The sequence below is a fragment of the Gymnogyps californianus genome, chromosome 3, assembly GCF_018139145.2.
Source record: "Gymnogyps californianus isolate 813 chromosome 3, ASM1813914v2, whole genome shotgun sequence".
In the NCBI taxonomy this organism is placed as follows: Eukaryota; Metazoa; Chordata; class Aves; order Accipitriformes; family Cathartidae; genus Gymnogyps; species Gymnogyps californianus.
In genome coordinates this window covers 51,884,910-51,908,603 of record NC_059473.1, presented here as the reverse complement: position 1 = coordinate 51,908,603, position 23,694 = coordinate 51,884,910, and the positions used below count along the sequence as shown (strand labels likewise).

The 23,694-nt window shown below is 37.2% G+C and overlaps 1 protein-coding gene across 1 annotated transcript in view; it reads right to left on the bottom strand.

The window, feature by feature from the left end:
* PRKN (parkin RBR E3 ubiquitin protein ligase) overlaps positions 1-23,694 on the bottom strand; it is a 652,406-nt gene that overhangs the window by 412,561 nt on the left and 216,151 nt on the right. The window contains exon 5 of the mRNA XM_050893232.1: positions 12,514-12,597. Within this exon, the coding sequence (XP_050749189.1) occupies positions 12,514-12,597 (84 nt within the window). The remainder of the gene's footprint in view (positions 1-12,513; positions 12,598-23,694) is intronic.

Genomic DNA, 23,694 nt, shown 5'->3' with positions numbered 1-23,694 from the left:
CAATTATTACAGGAGCCGTGAATGATCTAGGATTTGGTCGGATGAACACAAGCTGTGCTCTGCTCACTTTCCATAACATCGGACCCTTGATACTGACAGTCTCAAGGAGGATATAAAAATGATCATTTATAAAACATTAACTGCTTTTTCAGTGAATCCAGGGGCATCACAAAATTTGAAGAAAAGCTGTTGACTTGTTAATGTAAGGTATCAATCTTGCCAAAACTCTTACTGATTCCTGTTACAGGACAAATCTTCAACTCACCTGAAACTGCCTCTCATCAAATGATGAGGCATCTACACTATCTGAAGAATTTTTCAAGAACTATCATTGAGGGAGATGTGAAGTTGTGTTCAAAACAACTGCTTATTTTTAAAAGGTAATTTTGAAGGACCAGGAAAACCTAGCAGCTAAGCACAAACATGTGAAGTAATTGCTCATGTAAGACAGAATAAAACACCGAAAAAAAATTTCTCTGAAAGCATGCTTAATGCTCACGTTTTCAAGATAAGATTTTCTGGAACGGAACCACAGATGCAAAAAATAATGAGCAACAAAGGATTTTTTTTTTTCCTTTAGTGGCAGTATTAATAACTGAAGAAGAACATCAAAGATCAGAGGATTTGTTTGAAGAAAGCATTATAATCTTCAACATATTTTGTTTGATCTTTTACAAAATTGTGACATTTCCCCACATGTAAATAGAAATAGCAGTAGCAATACACGCAAGATGAGCTAAACTTCCCGAGACCATTCAACACAGTACAAATGAATGAGTTTCTCTGAATTTGTCAGAATGTCTACGCAAATTCCAGCTCACAAAAACTATTAGCAACTCTTCACTCTGTTGGTGAGATGAGAAAACTGGCGAACAGTTCCAAAGAACTGGCTTGATCTCAGTTTCAGAATTTTTATGGTGCCAAAAATAATGTATTGGTTAAAAAAAGCTTCTTAAAGAAACAGTCAAGAGAAAAAAAAAAAAATAATCAACTGTTCTAAAGCATACTTGTTATATTTGCTGGTGGTGGGTTTTGATGCAGACACCATCTGTGGCCCATAAAAAAAAATGTCCAATATACCGTGGAAATATTGTATTTCTACACTGGGAAAGAGTGAATAAGTATTAACTTTTTTTTTTTTTTAATGAGGATAGATCTTAATTTTAAAAGCTTTAAATTCTATTTCCAAGATAAATAATTTAGGTTTTTTGTCCTTGTATAGAATTAAATCTATTTTATAATTCAGTTTTTTACCTATCATCGATTTTTCTGCACTGAGAAGTGGAATAACAGAATTTCTTTAGAAAGGAAAAATTGATCTACTTCAGAATGTTACTTTGAGAATATCTGTAAAAAAAAAAAACAAACAACAAAAACTAATTATAGTTTCCTAAAGAGGTAACTGAGGAGGAATATAGAGTTGAAATCGTTTGTAACTACAATGCAAAAAACTCCAAAACATATTAAAGATCTTTAAATACTAAGAAAAGTCAACTGCCTTGTTTCTTTCTTCAGTAATCAAGTGTTTGAAGTAAGCATTTTTAATCTGTAATTGCTATTAAGTACATCAATTTAAAGGCCTAGCAAAAATTACCATAATATAATCACAGCACATTTGCAGGTTATTCCAAAGTCCTATAGGTGCCGTTTTCAGTGCTGTTCCCCCTCTCTGTTCCTCCTTAGAAAATGCACTGGTAGCAAAACAAAACAAAACCACCCACATTTAGAGATGATTTAAAATAGAGAGCTTTACAGGAACAGAACCACATCATGCCATAGTTTAGGGCAGCCTTATATGAGGTAATCTAGGTAATTATAGGCATGTAAGCACGACACCAACCCTGGATAGAATAAATAGTTAATATGGTACTCGATTAATAAAAGAAGGATGTGTAATTAATGTAATTCAACAAGGATTTATGGTAACTAGACCCTATCAAACTAACCTGACATTTTTATGAGATTACAAATTTAGTGGAACAACATAACAGCAATATTGCAACTTACCCAGATTTCTGTGTGGCATTTGATATAGCACTGACATTTTGATTAAGAAACTAGAACACTATGAGATCAATGTCAGATGGATTTAACTGATATGTTTCAAAATGTAATTTCCCACAGTGAATCATCAAATGTCTGTTTTTCAAGGTGGTCTTGCAGTGATCATCTCCTAGCCCTGTGCTATTCAAAGCATTTGTTAACGATCTGGAAGAAAGCATAAAGTAATTACTCATAAGTTTTTCAGATGGCACAAAATCTGGGGGAGTGGGAAATAATGAAAAGTAAAAGTCACTGACAAAGCCACATGAACAGCTCGCTCAGCTGAGATCAAACATATAATATGCATTTTAAAACAGCCAAAAATAAAATCACACCTTTAGAAGGGCCAGGAGGAAGGACTCCACCCAGGGAGGCAGCAATTTGAAATGACTGAGGTTTCTGGTGGATGGTCAGCTGAACTGGAACCCTCAGGATGGCATTATGGTTAAATCGCCTAATAAAAGTGCTGGATATCACCACAAGCAAGCAGACTGTATCATCCCTGTAGTTGGCACTGATGGCATCACTGCTATAACTGTGCCTGGTTCTGATGCGTGAAACTTATGAACAATGTTGAAAATTGGTAAAAGTGCAGCAGATAGCTGAGCGAATGATTAAGGACTGGAAAACGAGGTTTTATTACTTACCTCTCAGAACATTAAAGGAAAGGAGAAGGTACATCTGAACTGTAGTTTATGGACACCAACATGAAGAAACAGAGGGCTCTTGATAGTAAAGGACAGTAGACAGAAACTGAAGCTAGACAAGCTGAAGCTAGACAAAAAATTTGTACTAAAATTTGTACATTTTTAACTATGTATACTAGAAATACACATTTTTAACAGGCAAGGTAATTAATTAACAACATAAATCAAGGGAGGGTTTTCTTGTTTGTTTAATTCACCACTGGCTTTTTTAAGTCAAGGACGTATGTTTTCCTGAATTATATGTTCTCATTCAAAAAATCTTTTACTTCAGGAAAGGATCATAACTTGTGTTACACAGGAGGTTAGGTGAAATTATTAGAAAGTTCCTTCTGCTTTTACATCTATAGATCACTTATTTGGCACCCACACTTGCCAATTACACAATTCGAAGTTTCTGCGGTGCAAAGGATTGTCTTAGTGGGTCTTTCAGGCTTTGTATTTTGTATCTCTGCAGTTCTGGATTCCCAAACAGTTCCATGGGACCAGAGGGGATCTTGAAAGGCTAGCACACAAATTATGCTTTGGAACACAACTGTTCATCATGGAAATAAAGGAGGGGGGAAAGAAAAAAAAAAAAGTGAAGCAACATAGAAATTGGAATGTATGGAAAGAAGTTAAAACAAGTGCTAACATGTTTATGAAAGTTTTTGGAGGATCAAAGCTGATGCACGTTAAAAATTGCTTGTATAGTTCATGTAATTTAAAAATACAGTACTTCAAAGCAATTGTTTACAGGCCTGCATTTGTATTGTTACAGATGTGATATGAGAATGATACATAGGCTATTGTGATGGATTAGAAGGCTCGCAAACATCTTAAAGGTGACATTTAACAACTCCATGAGGTCTACTTAATATACTGTAAGGTGTTGATTGTTTCAGTCATGCATATGGATTCTTATGTTTTTCTACAGAAATTAGGGTCAAGTAACTGACTTGATTAATTTATGATATAAAATAGATTAAGTGGGTACTATGTCTGCTCTATAGTTATTCTAGTTATTGTAAGAAATGCATGTACATTAACTGTAGTTACAAACTTAAAAGTCAGACTGACTTTGGATATTGCTCTGCTTAACTAACTAAGCTTTTTAAAAGACACTCCTCACAAACAATTTAGAAGCGTCTTTTGTTATGCAAGAGAAACTTGACTGGGGATGCCCAAATTGATTCTCATCTTCACTGTGGAAGCATAAATCAAGCCAAAGCATTAGATGTGTTTAATAGGACAACTTGGCGATTAAAACAGAGCCATTTTAATCCTTAATTTGGTGAATGGATAGGTTTCTGAAGGGAAGAGGGTTTAAAATCAGGAAATTCTCTGAAATTGTTTGCCTGTTTGTTAGCTCTGGCCCCTTCTTGTATCACAAAATAGAAAAGACAGAGTAAAACTACAATGATGGGTCTGGTTTGCTTGTTACTTAACTTGCATTTATGCTTTATTCCTTTTACTTGCCATACCATTGGGCATAAAAAGAATATAGCAGTTCTTAAGTAGTAAAAGTAATGGCCAGACTCTCTGGTAAATATGAAAAAAACTCTGAAACTTGTCTTGTATGAAATTTGAATAATTCTCTTCTCAAGTCTGGATAAAGAAGCTGTCACAATCTTACTTCACAGATATTAGGTTGTGTTACAAGAATTCTTACCTGGTATTTTCATTAGCACTCCTGTTCCATCATACTCACTGTGAAATTTTTTTTTTTTTTTTTAAAGCATGTGATATCTGGACTAATCTCTAATGCATAAGGTAAACTAACATGGACGGCAATGGAATAAAAGAAATACGAAGTCAAGAGGTTTCTTGGTATTAAGAAACACCTCAGAATTTTTAAAGTTATTCATAGCAATATTATGACATTGAAAATATTATAATGGCTCCAAGGACAGACAGACATGGTTCCTTTCACAAATAACGAACCACATCACTGTACACAAAGAACAAAAAAATAAATAATATTGCAATGTATCAGAGCCTTCCTATAATGAGATGATAGTTCTTTATTTTACTATATTCACATTTTGATAACATCATTAAATTTACTACTTTACTCTTGATACTCTAACTGCTACAGAATTTATTTCTGTTCTCAACTGAAACCGAGGTCTGAGCTGATCAAAGCAAAATGAGATGAAAAATGAAGCATATTTCATCTGAACAGTGATGTTCGGAAAGAATAGCTTTGGATGCTTGAAAGAAAAAAATCATTTGGTAAGCTGCATATTTAAAGCGTCCAAGTTGAACGCTATTCCCTTGATTTCTTAGTGCAGCCTATTCCAGATGAGCACAGACTCCCTGTGGAACAGACTGGCTATGAAAAGATTACATAATATTGCTGTCCTCAGTGTTAAACCTAATGACAGTAAACATGCAGGAGAAGGAAAAATATTCATGACAAATGTTCAAAAATTTCAATATAATAAAATTGCAAGATTCAAATCACACAGGAGGAATGTGTGAAAATAACAGGAAAAGTTACATAATGAAAAAACATAATATGCTTCCTATTGTGAACTCTTTGCCCCCAAACACACACTGGAACAGTGAGGCTACTATATAGTGGAATCTGACTGTTTAAAACCACATATAATGACCATATACTAATCATTTTGAAGAAAAAAAAAAAGGAGTAAAAATAGATAAGTGACCAAACTGGAAAACAGATCTTTGCTCTAGACACAGGAGATTGCTATAGAGCTTGATTAGAAGGATATACTGATATTTAAGGAAACCCAGTACTTAGAGATACCTTTATAAGTTCACAGAAGTCCTGTTGCTTCTTTTAGAAATGCTTTGCTGAAGCCTAACATGTTTTGGGGACTGGAGAAGAGATAAAAACGCTCTTCAGTTATGATGATGGACAACTGATGCTGTCTTCATCAGGAATAAAAAATTCAAGGTAACAGTAGTGAGACGTATCAAACTGGGATAGAAGTACATTTATATTTCCATTAATATGGTTTTCATTTTTCCATATTCACAATGGCTTAAACCATATCTGACCTACAATCCTGTTTAACCCTTCCATTATTGTTTCTGAGATTTTAAAGTCTACAGCAACTCTTTCTGCACATCAAGCAAGAATCTCAAGAACACATCCAGAACATTAATATTTTTTCCACAGGTTTCTAAAGTTCAGAACAATTTGCCCTATATTTTGCCTTGGAGACACAGCAATATCTTTCAGAAACTGATGCACGTTCACTTGAGCGTGGGACTGATGTGGAGCGGATTCCTATGAAGTCACTTCAGTGGTTTACAGTGGTGTTACAGCTGTCTCTGCCTACCTATGAAAAGAGCCATATTATTTCTGTGGCTCTTGATGACTTTTGAATAGCATGAGCCTATGAAGAGAAAGAAAATGTAATAGCATTTTTATACACAGAAGTAGGAAAAGTCCTCCTTTTCACAATCAGAAATTCACTTCATTGGACGATAAACAGAAAGTGTTCTGTATGTATTTTAGAAAACCGCGGAAGTTTGAGCGCAATAAGAACACTTCTTCAGTAATATTTCATTTGAATAAGGAAAGGTATTTATTGACTGAATAGAGAGTTTAATATCAAACGTATTCAAATTGCTTGTAAGGACACACGTGAATCCACCAAAATCACATCAGAAATACCTTTTCTTGCCCGCCGCTCCCCACTCCCCCCCCCAAAAAAAAAAAAAATACTAGGCCCTCACCAGGATAGCAGCTAAAATTTCATTTGAGGTAGTGTTTATAATTTTTGTTCAACTACACGTGACAGTTGTATTTATTCAGCAGAAAGCATATGTTCCAATTATTACCATTACACAGAAAACAAAACCCAAACCCAAGATAGCTCCATAAGCACTCAAGCTTGCAATTGGTTGAGAAATAGCTTGCTTCTGTCCATTTCCCTGAGTTACTGGAACTGATTATAACGCTCTGAAAAAAGCATCACTTTAATTGTAACTCTGTGGTATGGTACATTCTACATAAAATATAGTATCAGTGATGTAGAATTTATGTTACAAAGCTTTTTTTTTCTTTATATCTTCTTGGAAAATTTACTGTGATTTCACTATCACGATTTAGTCATTGATTTGGACAAAGTAATTATACAAAACAGTTCTAAGATTATTTGAAAGTCTTACAAATATTAAAGAAATACTGGAAAACTTTGAATCATTACTTCAAACACACCACTGGATCACCTTTGCACTAAATAGGAGAACTAGGTTCATAAAAAGAATAAGTTCATTTCTATCTTTTTGAAGAAGGAAAATAGGAGCTTGTTCACAAAACTCCTTTCTTTAAACACGGCAGTAATCTTTGCTCTTTGTTTATGCAGCCAATTGGGAATGTTTCTAGTCAAAGAATACACTGGCTGACAAAAGTGGAGAGCTAACTGTTTCCTCCTTTAATGAATTCTATTCTTTAAAAAAAAATTTAAAAAAGAGGCCAATAATGAGAAACTAATACTTTAGTTCTTCACCATTCTGTGACACTGAAACTAGAAGTACATTCCTGTAGGAGGGAAAAAAAATGGCTCTTCATCTATAGAACAAGATTTCATCTGCTTCTGTCTACAACAAGCTTTCTGATAACATTCAGGCACAACACAAGAAGGACCTCAGAGACACAGATGAGATTTCTTCATGATATGAAGAGAGTTCTTAAGTCACTTACTAATTAACCTCAACTCTCACCTATCAGTAAAGCCTTCATACACTTTTATGTGTTTGTGAAACTTGAACTATGGTGCTGCTCTGCATTGAACAAAGCAACCTTTGGCTATCTAGCTAAGTGACAAAAAAATCAGTTCAAGCTATTCAGAGGTTGTAACGAGGTGGGTGTTGGTCTCTTCTCCCAAGTAGCAAGTGACAGGACGGGAGGAAATGGCCTCAAGTTGCATCAGGGGACGTTTAGTTTGGATATTAGGAAAGATCTCTTCACCAAAAGGGTTGTCAAGCATTGGAACAGGCTGCCCAGGGATGTGGTTGAGTCACCATCCCTGGAGGTATTTAAAAGATGTGTAGATGTGTCACTTAGGGACGTGGTTTAGTGGTGGACTTCGCAGTGCGATGTTTACGGTTGGACTCGATGATCTTAAAGGTCTTTTCCAACCTAAATGATTCTATGATTCTAAGCTGTAACTAACTTATGCTCATGTAAGAGCAGTATCTGGAATTTCAGAGAACCATGCCCATTTCCACAGCCTTTGGGTTGCCCTTTTCAAAGAATACAGAGAATTAAAAGAAAAAGAACTCTGAAAGAAAAGCAAACAAATACATCTGAAAACCCAGAGCCTGGAGCACTGCTGGTGCATTCAATCATTTCTCTAGAATAAGTGTCTACCTGCACAACCACATACAGCGCTTCTGGCTGAAAGTGTTTTGAGACAGCCACCTGTTGCTGTGAAAGGCTGAAATCAAAGACTCAATAGTCTAGGGACTATTAAGCAGGTATTCTTTATTGCAGCGCTGGACACATAGGGGGTATCTCCTCCTATTGTGTGTGTCCGGTCAGGTTAATTGCATAGTTTATATACAAGCTCTACATACATATTCACCAGATTTCCAGGAACTCATTATCATATGCAAATGTCTCTTGCGCATGTCTGTTTACATCTCTGGGTGGTCGTCAGGGGTCTCTGGATGAAGGATATACTCTTCCTCACTGTGTCCGCTGGCTGACCTCTGTTTTTGCGCATACTCAGTTCTGAGATCATGTATATCATGTCCTTCAAGGGTAGTCTGTTTTGGTTGAGGTGCTTGTTTTAAAATTTCTTTATCGTTATGGTTTCGCGCAACTGTTTTCTCTAAGGTCGAACTGTCCTAGTGACATTCTTTAGGAGCCTCTTATCTTAGAGCCTTCCTGACTTCCCCAAAACAGTAAAAATCCATTTTGGTCCAGCCACAACAATTCTAGTAAGTGGAAAATTCCACATTTACAGGCGTCACACCAAAAGTACAAGGTTCCACCTCATTTAGTGAATGGTCCTGGTTTGCGAAACAGCTTGAAAGATTCCAATTTGATCCTCATTTAAAATGTCAATCAGCTAAAGTCAACTTTTTCATTTTCTAATTAATATACTTGAAGTGACTCAAGTGTTCTAGAATTGCAGTAACATAAGTGTCCACACCGACTTCATCCTTTTGGAGCTGCCGAAGTTCCGAGTGAACGTATTATTTCTGATAGACTGTAATTAATGTGAAAAAAACCACTGAGCTCTGCTTTGGCTACTCTGTGTATTTTGTTCACTATTTCTCAAAACACTAGACTATTCATTTTGTTTCATGAAGTAGTCTAACATTAAATCTCTAAAAGAAACACTGCTCATTACCTTTTCAAGATCCATATTCTCTGTTTAGACCCCATTCTCACCTGTCTTTGTAAGCTTTTGTATTTCTGGATAGAGTACTTCTCAAGAGCCTATTACCCCAGGCTATAGGGTAACAGCCTATAATTGAAATGAACATGAAGAGAAGCTGTGGGGAAGTCCCCCAGGCAGCACAGGGGACTGCTATCCAGTGTTTCAGGTTCTCCAGTTTCTCAGTCAGCAATCAGTCATATTTAAAGTTGTTACAATTGCTACATTTACCTTTTATATTTATTTCTCTTGCATTTCTTTTGTTCATAATTATGGACTATAACAAATCACAATACACTTACTTTGTTTTTCACTCCAAGCTCAAAAGTAGTTGGAGTCACAAATAAAGCACATAGAGCAGATCATACGAAAATTTAAAGTCAATTTAGTTTGTCGAGCAAACACACAAAAATTAATCAGATACATTTCATATTTGTGAGCGCATTGGAACACATACCGAATCACAGTGCATTTATCATTAAGATATTCATTATATCTTTCGGCAATCATTTATAAATTTTATTTAACTAAATTGAAATTTGATTTCTATTGCTTTCTAATATTGTCAATTACTCTATTTTCATATAATTGAAGTCTGTAATTTCTGACAAGAGACTAATTTTATATCAAAATACATACAAATTAATATTTTGGGAAAAACCACATTGCCTCTTGAAGGTATGTTGCAAACTGGTGTCTGTGAGAAGTGGAAACTGATGAAAAACAATTTTTAAGTAAAACATTTATGTCTTGGAGGAGAAATAATGGAGGAATCTTCTTGTCTTTGCTTAAACAGCAGTATTTGCAGTTTGTTGATAACTGACAACTAACAGTCTCAAAGCTTCTTTGTTACCCATCACTGTAAAGAAGCATGTACACTGTGCAGCTATTTAAGACAGACAAAATATGACTGCACAAACTTTGTCATGATAATGCAAAAATGAATACTTAATCATAAAACGTGACAATCTCCTGAAGATTGTAACAGCCAAGAAAAGCTTAGAGGTTTCAACCTGTGAATTAGTTAAGCTTATTTTTTTCTCTTTTCCAAACAGTTAGACTGTTTTACCAGAGCAGGAAAGAGTGACAAATCCCTGGAGGCACATCTGTAGTATCTGTATTGTTTCCGACTCTGGGCAAGACACAAAACAAAAGGCTTAGTGATTTAAGCCTTTGGACCGGAAGATTTCCCAGGAAGTAAAGACGTGTTTTCACAGTGATTGAGGCTGAAAAAAAACCCACACCAAAACACAAGAAGGATGCCTTTCACGGACTAGAGGACCTCAACAAGTCACTAATCCAAAGATCTGGTGCCCGGCTACCTACTGGATAGGTAGATAAGTGAATTTGACTAATTTTTTTAATGACTTGATTTTTCTTGACTAGATCGATATTGCTGGCAATTCTTGTTCAAGATCATAAAAAGGAGGATTGTTCTTGCATCCCAGCCTGGTTCAGTTCTGACACCATTGGATAGAGTGGTTTGTAGCTGGTAGAAAGTGAAAATGTTTCAGATCAGAAATAAAGGAACAGCACATTTCTCCAATAACAGCCTCATGCCTGTAGTTCAGGTGGTCTGAAGCTGCATTTGCAACATGTCTGCCTAAAATAGGGTATGTCCTGATTTTTGTTCAGTGACGCTTTACTGAAAGATAACATTGATCCTTGGCTCTGCTAAGTATGCAACTTGCCAGAGGCATTGACAGCAACTGGAGTCATGGGACGTAGTTGACTGGGTATCGGTTGTTTGCCATAGCATTAGCCAGTTAAGATTTTAGTTTTATGGTCAGTGCTTCCCCTCCCCCCCCAAAGCCAGGATGGTATGTTGCTCCATTTTCTGCTTTAAAAAGAAAAAAATTGATTCAATGAGGGAATGGGTTGTAGCTCAGGAGGCAGGGTTGCCAAAAATGGCATTATTTCAGTACCTTTTTCACAGACAGACTGGATAACAAAAGCTTTAAGTTGGTAGCTGGAGGTCAGTCAGATATGTTCTGGGAGTCCCAATAGGTGACAAGACTGAGGATCTTGATCACATGCTTTTGTATATAAGGGCTCAAGCTGGATACCTGCCAAGGAGACTCCTGTCCTTGTCAAAAACAAGTTTTATCTTCATTTTCCTGTGTCGTCTTTAAAGAAAGAAGGGAAAACAGGAAAGACTTCTCCCCAGCGACAGTAGTGGCACAGTGACAAACAGGTAGCAAAAGTCAAGTCAGGCAGTCAACCCTCTTATCACTAGAGCAGTTCCTGAAACATAACAACAGGCAGACTACAGCCAATCTGCCTGGAGGCAAAGTGGTGCTTTCTTTTACACACCTAAAAGAGCTCAGTACTGCTGAGAGAATAGCACACGAATGTCTAATACCCGCCACTTTCAAGAGTGGTTGAGCCACTACTACAAGGAGCACACTGAGAAGCAGAAGCCCAAAAAGCTGCAAGATCTCAGTTTCTGTTGGCTGTGCATGGAGACAGCCATAAATCCCATGCTGTTAAAACAACTGTTTGGTGTCTAAAGTTAGATAAAATATTTCCCGACACCATCTGTGGCCAAGCAGGAGACACCTATGGAACCGCATGGATGTGCCACTTCACAACTGTCTTGCTAGGGAAAGCAAAGAGAATACTGCACCAGAGCAGGTGAATGCCTCTGAAAAAAGGCACTTATGTTGTCCCAATCTGCAAATCTTTGATGAATAGAATCCTTTCATACGTACAAAGCTTTGTGTTTGTCTTTAAAAGCTATGTCCAGAAGGAACACCTCAAATTAAGATTTTTCCTGAGAAGGAAGTACCTCTAAGACCTCTTCAGTATTAAATACTATTGAACAATATCTAACACATGAAAAGATAGAAGTATACATAAATAATATTTTGAAAAATCTTCATTAAGAATGAGATGTCTATGCTGCTTCTTACTCAGGCTTTTCATTGATGTCACTTCAAGAAACACTTAACAACAATCACGAGCATGTGGGAGAACAGATTGTAAAGTAATCAGTGTGAAGAATCTGCTTCTGTGGACAAAACCTGAAAATCTGATATGAAAGACCTGATATGCAAGATGACATAGAAATTTGAAGCTTTCAGGGCACTGATATATACACAATAATTATAAAATAAGCATTGATATAAATGTTTAAGTATTACATCCTGCATTTAACCTATGCATACTTGAATATCTAAGAGTTCTACTTCTGTGAAAGAGATGACAAAATGATTTCCTCCTCCATTCCAAGCAGCAACTGACCAAGTTCCTCCCTTTTGCTAAATATCAGAGAGAGATTATCTGATGCTGAACAGCTCTTTTGAAGTGTACCATACATGTCAATTTACATTCATTTCTGCAATTCTAATATGGTTAGAATTATTACAAACAGTTATTCTTATAAGTGCCACAGTACTTGGAGAAACATGACAAAATCTTACCGCTATGTTTCCGTTGCACCTTTGGGACTGGCAAATACCTCTTATTCTGTTGGGAATCAGCACATCATCCCAGCAAGATGGACCCTTCAAAATAAAACCGAAGCATGTAAAGGCTTTAATCTACTTAGTAAGTAAACATATAAAAGTTGGTTTTGTTACCGCTTTTCCTACCCCCATTTCTTTTAGACTTTGGACTTTTTCAGCGTAAATATGATAAAACCGTCTAGCTAATCAGATTAGATGACAATATTAATCAGTAAAGTTCAGTCACTGACAGGACATACAGCCCCTCCATCCTGAGGTCAGTGTTGTGAACAGGAGTCAAATAGTAGGTACGTTTTCTCAGCTTAAGACAGGGACTGACTTAATTACAATTAAAAAGCTACAAAGACTCATTTTCTGGTTCAGCACTGTTTACACCTTGGCCTGCAGCTGACTAAGGGGAAAAAAGAGAAAATACACAACAGCTGGAAGTAGAATACACAGTTAGAAAGACTGGAGCTAACACAAAGACTAGGTTAGGTAGGTTTTCTGTATTTTGTTGTTTAAGTATTAGATGGCTCTAACTTTACTGAAATCTGTTTCTGTTTTCATGGGCTGCTAATGTGAATTTTGATAATGTTTACCGTAAACAAATTAGACTTCTTGTCACCAGATAAAGCTTTTACCTAACTATGATACAACATAATGAAAATGTGAAGTGAGAATTGTTAGTAGATTGCTGGACATTTACATTAGCTTCAAGATTTGTCAGTCGTTAATAAAAAAACCCAACATACAACCCCAGAAAACTGATAGAAAATCCGTAGCAAACTTTACTATGACTTTTTGAATATAAACATTTATGAGTGTACTACAAAACACAGAGTAAATTTAAAGATTACAAATCAGCATTATTAATATTTCACAACTGCAAAATAGTACAGTTAATAGGATGATCTATCAAAGAAGAATATTTATATATATGGCATATATAGGAACAGTTATAAAAATACTTCCCAGCACATAACAAATTTAAATGACGTTAGCGCAAGTCTTCTCTTTTAATATTAATCTCACACCAATTAATATGTAATTCATAGACAATAAAAATTAATCTGAGAAACAGATATGAAGCTTACAGATATCCATATACATAGCAGAAATAAACAACTAAGAAGGTATCAATAATTAAAAATTCGCTACTTGGATTATCCCAAGCACTGAGTAGTGTCACTACTGAGGAATAAGAGGAAAACTTCACCCAGAAGAGAAATCATGGCAATCAAGAGGTTTAACTGCATTAGTGAAATTAGTGCCTACTTAAATCATAGTTGGATTACAAAGTAATCCACACAATTGCGTTGGGTTTGTGTGGCAGGGTTTTGGTAGCAGGGGAGGGGCTACAGGGGTGGCTCCTGTGAGAAGCTGCTAGAAGCTTCCCCTGCTTTAAATCGGGCCCACTGCTGGCCAAGGCCGAGCCAATCAGCAACGGTGGTAGCGCCTCTGCAATAACATATTTCAGGAGGGGGAAAAGACTGCTAAAAAAACCTGCAGCAGAGAGAGGAGTGGGATGTGAGAGAAACAACCATGCAGACACCGAGGTCAGTGAGGAAGGGGAGGGAGGAGGTGTGCCGGAGCAGAGATTCCTCTGCAGCCCATGGTGAGATGGCAGGCTGTCCCCCTGCAGCCCACAGAGGTTCACGGTGGAGCGGCAATTCCCCTGCAGCCCGTGGAGGACCCCACGCCGGAGCAGGCAGCTGGGCCCGAAGGCAGCCGTGACTCTGTGGGAGAGCCCACACTGGAGCAGTTCATGGAGGACTGCAGCCCGTGGAAAGGACTCATGTTGGAAAAGCTCGTGGACAGCTGACCCCCATGAAAGGGACCCCACGCTGGAGCAGGGGAAGAGTGTGAGGAGCCCTCCCCCTGTGGAAGGAGCGGCAGAGAATGTGGGAAGAACTGACTGCAACCCCCATTCCTGCCCCCCTGCACCGCTGGGGGAGAGGAGGTAGAGGTATCGGGAGCAAAGCTGAGCCCAGGAAGAAAGGAGGGGCGGGGTGAAGGCTTGTTTTTAAGATATGGTTCTATTTCTCATCATCTTAGTCTGATTTGGTTGTTAACAAATTAAATTGGTTTATTTTTCCCCCAAATCGTGTCTGTTTTGCCTATGACCATAAATGGTGAGTGATCCATCCCTGTCTGGACTCAAGAGCTTTTTGTTATATTTTCTCCTCCCCATCCCACTGGGGGGAGGAGTGACGGAGCAGCCGCGTGCTGCTTTGTTGCCGGCTGGGCCTAAACCACGACACACATCTAGATCCATCTCCTTTTTACTTCTGTATGAGGCATTTCTTCAGCATAGTGCAGACATGGCTGAGACAGCTTTGAACTAACTTAGTAGTAGGAACTTAGCTATAAAAGGTTGATCCAGCCTATCTGAAAAGTTGGGTAAAACAGCTTAGTCTGCGCTGAGCTCTGCTCTCTACTGTCGTAGCTGAAATGCTGGCATTTGAGATAGGTAAAAAAGAGCCTGAACATGCGTAAGTTGTATTGCAGGCAGACAGAGGGGTGACTACTGGTAGATTTGACTCTTTGGGAGAAAAACAGCTGCAGTATAGTGTAGTTAGTATAAAGTAATAATACTTTACTTGAAATTGTGAAAAAAAACCCTTGAATTCATTATTTAAAACATTTTAAAAATCAAGTTTGCCATCAATTATTCCAGTGAATTTTGACCTCTTACAAAGCTTTAGCATTCTGGAGATTTTGCAGGAAGAACAGCAGAGCCTTTTCAGGTGTTGCATAAAGAACCACCTCCTTTTAAGTGTTTTCAACTCAGTAGTTGAAAATTTCATTTCATGCTCCCCCATTTATTTATTTTTCCCGATGCCATGAAAGATTGTGCAGATCTCTAGCGTACCTCTCACAGTAGTTTACTTTCCAGGAAGAAAGGTAATCTACCTTGCCATTCCTCATATAGATGCGGTTCCTTACCTTTGATCAACTTTTTACTCTTGTTAGCTCCTCCAATTCTACTCTCTTTTTAGAATATGAGAAACATCACACAGTATAGAAGACTTATGTGCTGGACTAGTGAATGGGAAGATGGTGTCCCTGAATTTGTTCTTTACTTCTTTCCTAAATAATTATTAAAATGTGATTCAACTTTGCTGATAGTCACTAAGCACCAAGGCAGCATTTTGGTGGAATTATCTATCTTAGCTCCTAGATCTCATTCCTGAATGTAACAGTTATCTCAAAATACATATACACATATATATGTGTATATATATATAAAAAATACATATACATATATATATAAAAAAATAAAAAATTTGGGTTTTTTTTCCCAGTGCACATCACTTAATATTAACATACATTGAATGCCATCTGCCACTTCAACAGCAGACAAAGTATGCATCCTAAGGTCCACAAAGGGACTTCTGGTAGGTACTTCCCAAGTTCCTCTGTACTGAACTCATCTGTTTGTTCCCAAGGATGATCCAGCTGTATAACTCATCCTCTCCAAGTGTTTCTTTTATATAGCAATCATCTAGTGGACTTGTACACTTTCTGCTCCTGTTACACTTTAAAAGGACTCAGTAACAGTTTTTCTGCTGTTTGCAAGTTATAAACTTTTTTTTTGCTTGCTTAATTGCATTTTTATATTTAAGGTGCTGGAATTATGCATTTGTTTTGGTTTGCTGGGGGTTGTTTTAATTTATCTCATTACTCATTTTTCTGAAAGATGCATCCTTGATTCTAATAACCTCTTTTTTTTCACCCTCACAATTTAGTCATGCTAGCTTCTGTTCAGTCCTTCTTAAAATTTCTGTGCACATAATCTTTGATTCCTAGTATAATATTCCTAGTATAATTTCTATGTCTCCTCTAAAGATTTAACTCTTTTTAGCTGCCCCTTCTAGCTTCTTCTCAACAAGCACCCTTACTTTTATGTAGCTTGTCTTTTTTAAAATTAAGCACAATACTTGTGTCTTTCTCAAATTTTGGGAAGTTGCTGAATGTAAATATATTACAGTCATTGTTAAAGAATAGGTCTTTGTTACTAACATTATAAATCAGGTTCTCTGCATTACCTTCTCTTGCAGGTTCTTTGATCAACTTTTCCATAACATAACTTGACAACATCTAAAAGTTTACCCTTGGGATCATGGTTCAACATGATACTTACCTAATTTACATGAAAGCAATTTAAATATCCCATTATCATCGTTTTTCCTACACTTTTTGATTTTCCCCAGCACATTAGACTTGCTATCATCGTCTGGTCAAGTGGCTGTTAACGGGAGTCTTACATTTTTTTCCCCTTTTCAGGCCTAGAATTTCACTCCATAAGGATACTGTGTAACTTACTGACTTGTTAAAGACAAATAAGACTAACAAGTTAACATTTCCTTAACATCCATCCCTCTTCCTTCATATTTAAATTCGTTAGTATACATTTATTAGAACATTTATTTTTCCAATTTAGAGGAATTCAGTAGGTTTGTATATCTTTGGATAATCCTTACATAATTTACACTTGGGAAGAGGATACTAGAAAGAAAGGATGAGAAATAAGAAGCAAGTGTGCTTTATAAAATTCGGGGGCAGGGAGGGGACGGGGACAGGGGAAACACTCATTAAAAAACCCTAAAAAAAACCCCAAACACACCCAACAAAACCTACCCAAACCCCAAGCACAACCACTTTTTTCCTGGTCCTGATAACAACATCAACAGTAAATCTTCCTGTTACTTCATCCTTGCATGATTAATATGAGACTCTCAAAATTAATGATGCTATGCCAGTATACACACAAAAACAGTCACAAGATTGCTACACACTAAGATAATTTAAAATAGTCTTGTAGAAGCAGTTCCACAGGTATGTTATCAACTCTGGTACTAATTATCTTGATTTCATAAGAAGAAAATATTTCAAGTTAAACTTTTTAGAGGAATTAATCCTTTAACTTCACTGAAGTTGTTTCAGGAGAAAACTTGCCAAGTATTCAGTAGTTTGCAGGTCTAGGGCCATAATCACAAAAATGTAAGAAGGCATAGTAATTCTTAAGCAAGAAAGAAAACATATGTAGGACCATTTATAAGGTTGAGTGAGATTCTAGAAAAGTGCGTATCTAAAACGGATTTGAAACAGTGTCCCTATTTTGATTATGCCAGTCTTACAGGATTTGAGAAATGAGCAGCTGATTTGCAAAATATAATCAAGAAAGCACCCTTAAAGAAACCAGAACAGAAAGGAATTGATGCAATATCGACTACTGTTAGAATTCAGCTACTACAACTAGCACCGGATCAGGTCCAAATATGCTTAATATGGCAATACCTTTTATTTATTAATAGTAACAACAATAGTACGAATTCTGTGGACACCTTTTAAGGTCTTATCTATGAGTGAAAGCTAGTATGCTATATGGCATGGTGTGAACTTACAGTGCGCTCTCTCTGCAATCATTTCCTCACGACATTTCTCATGCACACAAGAGTACTTTTCACATGAAGCAGCTCTCTGAAATAAGAATGTCATCTTCCACTTAAGGCATGCTAAAAGCACATACAGAGGGAACTAATACCACAGTCCCACACTACCAGCAACTACTCAGCTGTTCACCGTAGCTAACAACTGCCTATTTTTTCCTTCATAAAAACCCCACCCTATCCAACACTTCTTTACAAAAACTCTTATGATGGGCATTAAGAAAGTCAGACGCATTTAACTCTGGTGACATTAACCAGACCCAGCTGTAAGTCAACAGCATTTTCCTCTTTGTTCTAGCAAGAGTTAGATCAAATTCTTAAGGGACAAATTAATCCAGCCGGAAAAGTCCAAGATGGAGTGGCAGAATATCTTGGGTTTGTGCCTATCTGGCAGTGAGGAGTAGGGGGGAAAAAGTAACAAAAAATAAAACCCAAACAAACAAAAAACCCCTACAAGATTCTATGCCTCACTTTCCAAATCTGTAAGGGGAAAATCTTTCCCACGTCTGTGCTTGGCATTCTTCAGGGTCATATTTTATTATTAATGATAACGTAATACACTTCCAAAAGATTTAGTGTGCTCGAGAATTTTAGTTTTCCACTGTCAAAAAAAAAAGCAAAAGAGACATTTGTCCTTGAAAAACACTGTGTATTCAAAATGTTAATGTTTCTTTAGCAACAGCACTACTAAATGTCATTGCTATAATTGCGTCAAAATAAAATTAGGAATTCTGGCGAGATAAACACTTTGAAATGCAATTTTTGTATCGTTCTTTCTTGAGTCTAAGAAAAGCCTGTCAAACTGCAGGCTAGCCAATCACTTGTGGTGTTGTAACACTGCACACTGCAGTGTTTGTAATTATTAGTTTGCACTAATCAAGAACTCACTGTGAGAAGAACAAAGCTGCCTGATTGCAAGATTAAAGCAACTACCCCTCCTGTACACAGCCAAATGGCTCACAGAGAAGGCTATGCATTGAAATGGATGTATCAGAGAAGACTTTTCCGGTATATAAATGGGAAAATGACAGAATAAAAAAAAAATAGAAAGAACACCAGTATATCACTGAATAGAAAAACTCATGTCAAACATAGTTGAGTATTTCCCAAATAACAAAGTATGGAAATTTTTATGCTTTGGGCGTATGGTAGTTGCCCCTTCCCTTTTTGAGGGGGAAGACAGGAAAAAAAGCTGGCAAACGGCATATTAAATTTGAACTGAAGCTCCTATGCAGCATATGAAGAACAGGGAGGATTGAGGTGTTTTTGAACGTATGAGGGAAGTACTGGAAACCTGTGTACATTCCACCAGTATATTGTACTGGTGCCCAGTACACTCTGGTCTCAGTGTACTTCCTATCCAGTAGGCAAGATCTGATTTTGTACTGTAGAACCACAACTGAATTTTGGTCAATGACCACTTAAAAAAAAAAAAAAATCTCTGAGACTAGAAATACTATCTAGAGATCTCAGATGACAAATTATTCAAAATGCAGTTGCTGACAGAACTGTTGACCTGTGAGGTCAGGGAAAGGTCAGAGGCAGAGGTCAGCAATAGAAACCAGTGATTCAAAGACTTTGAATCATTTAAAAGGCTGGAAACTATCCATGTACTCAATACTATGTATTTTCCCTGCTTTATATTCTCCCCCAGTGAACAATATGCAGCAGAATATCATTACAACACATCTTTGTACCTGCTAATATCTACATGAGAGACATAAATCATTAAAATGTTGAGCAAATGATCCAACCAAGGGACAAGTATTAATGCAGAAGGATTTTTAAAATAATGTAAGAAATAATTTCAGGTACTTGAGAGGGTTTAAAAATCAGCATACAAGCTACTGGAAAAGTGCTAAATCTAGTGCAAACCATGCGAGCACCCAGACTCCTCTACAAAATGATAGCTATTGACCTGTCTACATGACAATATTTGAAGAGCTAACCATTGTATGGTGCCCAGCATGATTTTAGTATCTTGGGGCAATAAGACAAAAAACCTCCCCAAAATGCTAGGTTTACGTAATAAAAATTGATTTCCTTTTTGCCACTCTAACAGGTATCTACACCAAGCTACCACAATTCACTGCTTCCAGTGCCAGTAGAGATGGACAACTCTGTCCCCCAGACATAGTAGGAACCAAGATGTATTCTGACAGTAAACATACATATGCAAACACAGCTTAACACAGGCGATGAATATTACATGAACACCAATAGATCCCACCTACTGTCACAAACCTAACCCATCTTAGCAGAGATGATACAATCTTTTTGCTCTTGTTTTCTTCTACTCTTCTCAATGCAAGTTTGAGCTCGCTTTCACAATACGAGCACTTCAGCCTAGAAAAATAATTTTATAAGGGAACGCACATTTTCCTACAACAGCATAGATATTTTTACTAAATAATCAGAGCTGCTTCCCTCAGCACCACCTGACTAAAGCTTGTCTGCTTCTCTAAAATCTAGCACCTTCCAAGACTTTTATTCTTATTATGCTACCTCTATAATATTTCAGAGCAACTAACTTGCAAGATGCCTACAGATAGTCAGATCAGAACAGATAGGTAAGGCTGGAGAAAGGTCAGCACGTGATAAATCCCCAAGGAACTGGGCAAAGTCTAGAGTCTGTGAAAAGGAAAGAAGAACAGGGCTTTTTCTTGGATAGACAAACTGGTATTGATTAAGCCTGATGTTACTATTAGTAAACCAGTGCTTTCATACTTTTTCTCAGCATCCCTCACCCAGAACATGATTTCCTCTTCACATTCCATGCTTGTCATTAGAGTGGCATTACTGAATACTAGATCATTTCTTCTGAGCATAGTATGGATATAACACACGCAAATAAAAGCTTTCATTCTATTTTATCAGTGCAGTAATGGAGGTGAAACATTAAGACTTTTAGGTACACCAATCCACATTTTATAAGTTCTTAACACGCTTAATTTAGGAGAGCAATCTGATCATCTTTTGAAGCACTGCTAAGAAAAATCTAGCTGTTACGTGAGTGATACTCAATTAGACTCAGCAGAAAAGATTCGTATGGCATATTTCTAATAGCAAAGAGATTGGAGATCTCATTTCAACTCAGAAGAAATAAATCTATTTGAATCATAACATTCATGTAAAGCTCCATATTTATTTCAGCATTCTTTACCTTGACAATTATGAATACAACTAGACTATGTTTATTAAATAAGACACTTGCTAGATTTCTACTGAATACTCAGACACCATATAGACATTATTATTTTGTTCCTAAGTAAAACTCTGTGAACAGCAGTATTCAGTTTAACACAAAACATATTTCTCCAAATTCCCAAAGCACAGCCTAACAGCATCCACCACCAGAGACAGAAGGTAAAAATAAAGTTTATAAAAAAGATTACTACTGATTTAGCCAGGAAGTGCTTGCTAGCCTTTTACAGATGTTCTATTTACAATACTTGAAAGTTTATTATGTTAGATAATCTATTGGAGGTAAAAACTGCCAGATTGGCAACCTTTATGACCAAAATCTTCTGCTTAGCCACAAAGCTCATCACAAAGGCAGTGGTAATCAAAGCTTACCCACAGTTTACACAGACCTGCAAAGGCCACTTCTAGCAGCAAGAGAATAATTTTTGTTCCAAAACTATTTTTTTTTTTTTTTTTTTTTTTTTTTGACATTTCTGCTAAGACTGATACCAACTGACTAGGACACAGGTGATAGGATACATGGATGTAAGAGGCAACCCATAATTTATTTAATAACACAGTGGAGTTCTCTCCTACACCCCACATTTTAATAAATGCTATTGTGAGTGACGTGACTCTGCATGTCATACCAAAGTAGCAGTGAGAGTGTCTCCTACTGCACACTTCACTGCAGGTAAAACTAACCAATTTACCACAGACTGACTTTGACATGGAATCTCCCATACAGCAGGGAGCACAGTATAGAAAAGACCACTCAATTAGTCTTGGGGCTAGTTTTAAAGGGGTTTGTGGAACAGGAATGGGACGACTGAAGTTAACTTCTTAGTCTACACAGCACATTAAAGAATCCATCAGAAGAAATCTTTTGGTTATTATTGACTTTGGTCATTAGAGCAATCAATAAAGCACATGGATAGCTTTATTCATATGAGAAATAATACTGAAGTAGAGTTAATCACACATTTTAAGTCTTTGCAGGATTGAACCTACCGATTTGATTTATAGTGGTATCTTAGAGACGAAATTTTCCTTTCAGAGTGCCCAGTCTAATTAGTAAATTGACAGTTTTATGTCAATAGTTATAACTCTTCCAAAATGAAGTAACTGACAATTTGCTGAACTGCTCACAGTTGTGCAATTAGGAAGACTTCCTGCATGCTAGTTATTTCAAATCAAAAAACAGAGAATCACATCCCTAACTGAAAATGCAGGTAAGTATAGTAAAAATAATTTCCATCATGTTATTTTATTGATCATTACTTTTTCTTTCTTATCACAGGTATCTGTGTTTAAAAAAACCCAAAACTATTAATAAGATGTTTTTAATAATTTCTGGTCCTTTTTTTCTTTCATGTTGCATTATAGGAGATGGACTTGCAAGAGTAATCCCAGTGATCTCAACTAAATAATGAAGGCTTACACAAAGACACCCAAGATAAAGGTCTCCAGAGTCACCTCTTCATCAATAATATTTTACAATGTGCATTGTGTTGCCCATGCAAACAATTTTTATATAAGCAAAAAACCTGATTCATAATATGCTTTTGGACAGTTGCTTCAGTGGGCCCTCCCCATCAAAAAGGGTCAAAAAGAGAATAAAAAGAATTCAAATACAACAACTACAGCTGAGAAATGGGACTGAAAAAGTCCTGCTGTTGTTTAACTGCTTGAGAGGAACATAGTTAAACATTAGCCTTGAAAGACACGTGAGAGACATAACTATGAAAGAAGAAGTGGATGTAGAGTCTCCTAAAACAACCAAATGCCATTCAAATAACATCAGACTAATGATTTCTAGTTATTTAGGAAAAAAAAAAAACAAACAAAAAAAACAAATAGGACCCTCTGGCTTCAGTTGCTTACTGCTGTGGTGACTTTTCAGGGGTCTTCCTGAAGGGAAGCAGGCAGACACTGCGAGCCCAAGGAGCTCACAGGCAGGAGAAATCAAAACCTCAAAGACGTGTCCCTCTTCTGGGCTGAGCCGAGCACACTCCAACATGAGCGAGAACACTCACTGTTGTTTGAGCTAAAACTCTCTACATTAAAAATATTCATCCATGTTTTAAGGGCTTTTGGCGGAAATCAGAAAGTGCAAAGGCAATTTTCAAAGCCTACCCAAAATACTGCTTCTGTTCCTATCCTTTCCACCCCCAAGTCACAGTTACAAGCTGTAAACTGACTAAATGTGAATTAAAACTTAATTTGTACCTCAGCTTTTTCTAAAATGGCAGCTGCCCACAGCTCATGGAGCTGTCCCACAGGACTTTCCAGGCTGCGACGAGCAGCCCCAAGGACGCCCTCCTTCCCCAGGCACCGCCAGGGCCCGGGCCACACGAGGCAGCCTCCCCCAGGACCCCCACTACAGCTCTGTGCAGGGTGAAAGGGGGCTGCTGGGGTGGGGCCACTCAGGCCTGCTGAGGCCTGTTCAGTGCCCTCAGGGCCCTGACAGACTTGGCACAAGTTAACAAAAAAAAAAAAGGGGGGGGGGAGAGAGAGA